At 42.1% G+C, this 6,692-nt stretch overlaps 1 protein-coding gene across 3 annotated transcripts; it reads right to left on the bottom strand.

The window, feature by feature from the left end:
• Positions 1 to 66: 66 nt before the first annotated feature.
• fsta (follistatin a) lies at positions 67 to 6,531 on the bottom strand. 3 transcript variants are annotated; one of them, XM_026343128.1, is made up of 6 exons: positions 6,347 to 6,531; positions 4,972 to 5,169; positions 4,564 to 4,782; positions 4,230 to 4,454; positions 3,430 to 3,660; positions 67 to 1,192 (listed from the first exon to the last, which is right to left on the bottom strand). In XM_026343128.1, exons 1-6 carry the CDS (start codon positions 6,435 to 6,437, stop codon positions 1,104 to 1,106), a joined length of 1,053 nt encoding a protein of 350 aa, XP_026198913.1. In that variant the 5' UTR covers positions 6,438 to 6,531; the 3' UTR covers positions 67 to 1,103. The 3 variants fall into 3 exon arrangements, with proteins under 3 accessions (XP_026198913.1, XP_026198914.1, XP_026198915.1); XM_026343129.1 differs by having other exon boundaries at positions 4,978 to 5,169; XM_026343130.1 differs by lacking the exon at positions 67 to 1,192 and having other exon boundaries at positions 1,379 to 3,660.
• Positions 6,532 to 6,692: the final 161 nt, after the last annotated feature.

Below are 6,692 nucleotides of genomic sequence, written 5' to 3'. Positions count from 1 at the left end.
ATCCACAAATCAGTAATACAGCAGTCAGATGAAGTATAAGGAAAAAAAACTTTTATTGTTTCACTCTTCATATCTGTACAAATACCATCAAACTTTGTATGTACATATGACATTTACATAAAAAATACAAAACTATATATTCATAACAGAATTTTGTATTTCTCTTGCGATGTTTGAAAATTAAAAAAAGCATTCTGAGAGAAAAAAAACAAACAAAAAGAAACAAAGTGATTAAGTCTGATATTGTGTTGAGTACTGCAGTATGTTAGTCCTATTTTAGCTCTGCAAGAGCAATATGGAGCACATTGGCAAGAAGACAGCAGACACATGTTAATGGCACATTGTTTCCAAAATAATCAAGTATTGTCCAAAACTTACATCTGCTCTAATGTGATGAGACATAATAAAGACTACTGAATAATATCTAAAGTTGCCATCTCCATGTGGAAACAAACCTAAAGGGCTAAAACTCAGAAGAATAACCAAATAATAAGAGAGGAAAAATAAATGGCTCCTTTTTCTCTTTCATTTCATCACTGCTGTGTTGCACCTTTTACAATGCTCTTTTGCAAAAACCATTGAGAAAATCCCTTTGGTCAATTATTATGAATTGTAAACAAACCAGAAACACTTTCTGTACATAAAATGACTGATATATTTCCAATAAATAAACACACAGCCTAAACATGCATTTACGTATGCGTGACATAAACATCTGTGATAGAGATTTGACAGAAACAAGCAGATTTGTACAGCTCGGGGAATGCAATTTACAGCTTGTTGAGGACGTATACTTACATGGTAACATGACAAATAAATAACACTGCTTCTCTTTGGACAAATATATTTCTTCATGATAAAAAGAAAGAATAAAGAAAGAAGGGACAACAAAGGGCGAAATGAGTGGTAACACAATATACTGTGGTAGATAGTAAGCCTGACATTGTAAATGTATAAATTATAAAACACAAGTATAAATAAACATCTAGCAGAATGAACTATATGTATACTTCCTTTTTCTTTAAAAAATAAATAAGCATACACATAATGTACAGTATGGGCATGATTCCTTGCCCTAGGACTGTTCCCCTAGTGATGGGAGCCTATCCATCCAGTATAGAAGATAAATGGACATAGGCCATGTAGTCTGAGTCCTCATCTTCCTCATCCTCCTCCTGGTCTTCAGTAATAGCTATATGGGAGAATATATGGTAGCTGTTGTATGAATATGGACCACAACAGCGCAGAATATCACTGAATGCCCCCCCCCCAAAGAAACTCACAGCAAAGCCACTGACACACAGCCTTCCTCTTGTTTCTTTTGTATGTGTGTGTGTTTGTATGGCAATCATTGTGAGGACCAGCATGAATTTTTAGCCTTGGGACTGAGGACATTTTTACAAAGTGAGGATATTTTAGCTGGTCCTCACAACGGGGAGGGTGTTTAAAGAGCATTTTCAGGGTTAAGACTATGTTTTAGGGGTAAGGTTAGAATTCGGTTTTGGTTTTGGTTAGGGTAAAGTTTGGGGTGAGGCAGTTAGTTGTTAGTTGTTATAGTTAGGGTTAGGCAGAGTAGATTAGCATTGCCTATGTGACAGTAGGGGCCTAGGGAATGCAATATGTCAATGAGTGTCCTCACAATGACTGCCATACAAAATGTGTGTGTATGTGTGTGTGTGCAAGAGAGAGAGAGAGAGGAATGATCTGTGTGACTTGGCATCAGCAATTACGGTGGCATCCCCCAATTATGCAACTTCCATTTACATAATCTAGCAAGTCAGGGCTGCAACAAGAGAAAAAAGCAGGATGATGGAAAGGAGGGATGGATGGGAGGTTTGGGGTTGGGGGTGGGTCTCAAGGTGGGTTAGGGGGGGAGCTGGGTGGCTGGTATGAGGGCACTGATGGTTCCAGTGGCTCGGGTCTCTTTTATGCAGATTCCTGAAAGCAGACACACATAACACAGGAAAGTGTTCTTGTGTTCTCGGATTTGCTAGTTTCTCTGCACTGATAATTGTTTTAGTATCTGGCTCAAACGTACAGGGAGGGAGGAATCTGTGTCACAGCCTGGCCTTAGCAAGCAGGTGAGAGATCATCAACACAATTCTGAGGTATTTTCTTTTCGTTTTACACAAGTGATTTACACAGAACATGTAAAAAAAATGACACAAGCTAGAGCAAGAGTGACAGTACAAAAAAAAAACTAACAAAAAAAAACAAAAAACAGACAGTCCCTCATCAATCCAAGTGGATTTGTAAGTTCTGATACATATTCTGGTATAGACAACACATCCACTAGAAACAGCACAAAGGTTAGCTGATCAATGTTAACGTTTGTTTTAAGATGAGAACTAGGAGAGTGTGGCTCTACCAGCTTCTTACGCTATAAAGTATCACATTTATATTTAGCTCATGAGGTGATCATAAAGTTGGTCCCTTGGATTCCACTGCATACCTTAGGCATACTGCATTAAGGTACTCAGTCAGAAGAAAGTAACAAAGACACTTTCTTCTACAAAGCAACTTGGAATGTAAATTGGATATTTCCTTGAGACTATTGTTCAGTTCAGTGGTTTACCCTCAGATTTGTGAGCCCGTGCACGGCTCGCTCTGGTCTACATTTAGGCAGGATACGTGAATATGAGCAATAATCGCTAATGTGGCACCAATGTTACAATCACCTTATGCACATCATATGAGTATATTTGAAAGGATTCTGTTCATGTTGACATGTTGGCAGTGTGGTGTATGTCACAAGAGGCAGTGCTTTAAGAATTGATTGATTACAGCCAAAAGCAACAAAAAGAAAATGATACAAAAACACAAATACACCATTATCATGAAATTAGCAATGTAACCACAGAATTTACAAGCTGTAAAAATATGACCACTACCATCGAAATAAACTATTGCTGATTAAAAACTGCATGATATTTAAAGCAACCTGCTCCTGCAGGGCCACTAGCATGACCGTAAGGTTAAACCTTTAAATATCAGGATTGTTCCACTGCAAATACAATTTACCTTCTTTATTATTGGAGTTAGTTTAGGAAGTTAGCTTTTCCCTGACTCTCAGATAGAGTCTGCTGACACAGAATTATGTTTTTCCCATTCACCTTTTCTGTTATTTCGTTCTGCAGCAGAATTAAAGAGTAAAATGAAAAAAACACAAGAACACAACACACACAAGAACGAGAGCCAGCAACAAAGACAACGTCATGCAAGTTCTTCCATTCCCAAGTCCTTTCTGCTTGCTTAAGCTGTGCTTGGTGGTGGCTGGGGTGGGAGTTTGGGGAGAGCTGGGGTGGGGGGCACTTTCAGGGGAGGTTTTGTTGGGAAAGCAACATTGAATATTGTCTTTTGCTTGGAGAGGGAGTGGGAGTTTTGTTTGATTTTTTTTTTTTTCATACTTTGCTTTTAATATTTACTTACAGTTGCAAGATCCCGAGTGCTTGACTTCCAGCAGCACCCCCATAGAACAAGCAGCTTGCTTCATGGCACATTCACTGGGATATGTAGTGTTGTCACTGGCACACACAGCCTCATCTGTCCTGCTCTCAGGACAGGTCTCGTCACACAGCGAGCAGCGGCCCCGGCTCATCCGAGCATCCCACAGACACTTTTTCCCCGCGCTGCACTGGATGTCCTCACAGGACTTGGCCTCTGGAAGGAGGGAGGAAGACATTAGCACCCTGGGGAAATCTTTGATTAGATGGATTATCATTAATGCTTTTCACAAGGAATCAAATAACTGATGGGTTTTGGAAGAACTAAGCTTAGAATAAAGAAAAACCCTGTGTTTTATTGGGTTAAGTCTTGTGGCGTGGAACAAAAAGACAAGTTCTAATTAGAGTTTAAAAGATTATATGACTTAGATTTAAAACCAACTTACATTGGCTGCTCTTGGGCTAAGAATGAGTCTGATTCAAATATTAACTTGAAGCATGTTTGCCTGCCGCCAACACCAGTTTCACCCCCCCCCCCCTCCCCTCTCCCTCCTTCTCTCCCATATGGGATAGCGCTGCCAACATCAGGAAATAATAAGATGTCTATCATGTCTAGAGCAAACACAAGCAACTAGCAAAAACACACTCTCTGTAGGACCCCCTCCTCGGTGGAATGTTGGCAAAAAATGAACAGTGAATAATTGCAGAGCTGGAAAGGAAGAAAATGCACTCAAGCAATATTCAGAGTAAAGTCTCACGCTCTCACATGTCCACTTGCAGACTTACTGATGCATTTCCCCTCATAGGCCACTCCGATGGATCTGCCGAGGAGACAGGTCGCTCTTCTCAGGTGACACGCGCTCGCGTAGATGATCCCGTCGTTTCCACACAGGTACTGCTCAGGTGACGTCACCTCGGGGCAAATCCGATTACACGTCACGCAGTACGCGTTATTTGTCTGGTCAACGACGCAAGTGGAGCTTCCAGGGCACAGGACGTCGCGGCACGTTTCTGTCGAGACAAAGAAATGTCGTGAAAAAAATGACACGAAATGAGAGCAAATTAAATTCTTTGCTTCGTGAAGTAGCAGTGTTACGAATAATACTTAAATAAGACTTACTCTTGCACTTTCCCTGGTATTGCACGTCCAGATCTGGGTGGCCTTTGCATTTAGCCTTGAGCAGTACGCATTCGTCTTTGTAGGTCTTTCCATCTGAACCGCAGACTGGTCCTTTCCAAGTGATGTTGGAGCAGTCTGGCGCGCACACGCAGCGCGGCTTACTCCTTCTGTTCATCTTGCACCTCTTCCCAGGCCCACAGTCAACATTATCGCAGGTTTCTAAAAATCAGAGGTTTGCGTTATATGATGTTGTTTTGGCCTTTTGCGTAAAATGACGCTGGCTCATAAAGTAGACGCTAAAGTAACGACTTACGCACTCTAGTGTGCGTTAATCAGGGCGACACTAGGATTTGTCAAACTGTGAATTGAAGGCGTGTATTATGAGAAAACGAAGGAAAATGAGTGCACCTCCACCTTTGCAAGGTATGCAATTTGGGGCTCCGCCATTGAAGATCATCCACCTAAACAGGGTGCTATTGGGGACGTCCTCCTCGGTCCAGGACGTCCCCAGTCTTCCACTCCGACAGCACTCCTCCCTGCTCATCCCGGGCATGTAGAGCACCTGGCACCTCCCGTTCTTCCCCTGCTGCAACCAGCAGTTCCCAGCTGTAAACAGACAAACAAAATAAGCTCGAATGTCGCATGTTCAGCGTCTGAAACCGCTGACCCAGACGCACTAGACACACACGCAACCCGTATTATCCGAGACTCTCCCTCCTCTTTCGCCCTCCCGGCAGTATTTTGTCTGATTTTTTTTGCGAGACTGTTAACACTTGCCTATCCCATCTGTGACTGACAGCCCTTACAATGCAACCACAACCCAAAAAAAAGTAAGAAGAATCTTTGCAGGGGGGCCTGTCCTTTATTCCCAGAGTTATCACTGGACAGAAAGTGGAGCGTCTAGACAGTGTTAAATAGCAGCCAATCTCCTTTAGAAAACCACGGTCTGTAGGTAACGGCTAAACACACCACCGTCTCCAGCGCCTCAGAACAATATCCCAGACAAGCACCCACCAGACAATGAGCTGCGTATGAACAACTAGCGGAAAGTTCGTTTTGAAGATGTAACAATTATTTGGAGAACAAATAAATTATTATCTCATTTCCATGGCACAAGGCACAAAAATACCCTTTGATCCAGATAACAGCAGGATGTCTAAGCCCAGACAGACACACATGACATCAAGTGCTCATGAACTGGTGTGGATTTTAACCTGAAGACAGATTTCTGTCATATCTATTTGGAAAAAGAAGCTCGAGAACAAGAAACGACACGCGCAAAAGTCGACAATATCTGTCTCAATAACATTTGGAAGAAATGCAATAAAACCGTTTGTGCACATAATACTGAATGTGTGTGCTCGGGAAATAGACAAATATTTCAGCTAGAACCCTAAAGTAGATATTCTGAAGTTTGTTACAGGGTTGTCGACAACATCGTGAGACACTAAACGTCCACACAAAAGTATTGCAGCGTTTCTCAGGTAATTCGGAGAGATGGCGCTGCCACCAACACGGCTGGAGTGTGTGCGCCTGGCGAGGGGCTGCAAAACTTGCCGTACAGTCTCACTTTGAAGTGTCCCATATGGCACCTGTTTTATGGGCGCTTTACGCGTTCACTCTTCAATGTTTAAAGTTTAATCGGGAAAAAATGACACTCACTTGGAAAAGTTTCTCGGCTGCAGCAAGTAGGATCTCACACTCGTGCGCGTTTGGTGGCTGACAGCAGCCGAAGTTTTTCAAAAACAGAAAGAATAAAAGAAAATGTATCAAGAGGGCTTACCTTGAACTTTTTGATGTTCCATGAGGTGACAAAGCCATATAGACATGAGAAAAATGCGCGGGTGAAGATGATGTTTCAACATCCTAAACATGATGGAGAAGCAAAGTGAACCACGTATTTGACACAGGCAGCGCAAAAGTAATCTGCTTAAGGTGGCAGTGTTGAATGAGAATGTCAGCCTGAGAATGCAGCCTCTCTTTTTAAATCTATAAGGGGTCTCGGGTTGACTGTCTCTGGTGGGCGGTCTCCTCTTCTGTGGGGGTGGGGAGATTTTTCTTTTTCTTTTTTTTTTTTTTTTGAACCAAAGTTCTTTCAATCCCAATCAGGTGACATCGTTTCAAGCAAC

This window comes from Anabas testudineus, chromosome 9 (assembly GCF_900324465.2).
Source record: "Anabas testudineus chromosome 9, fAnaTes1.2, whole genome shotgun sequence".
Taxonomy (NCBI): Eukaryota; Metazoa; Chordata; class Actinopteri; order Anabantiformes; family Anabantidae; genus Anabas; species Anabas testudineus.
The sequence above is the reverse complement of the archived record's forward strand: the minus strand, read 5'-3'. Positions and strand labels throughout refer to the sequence as shown.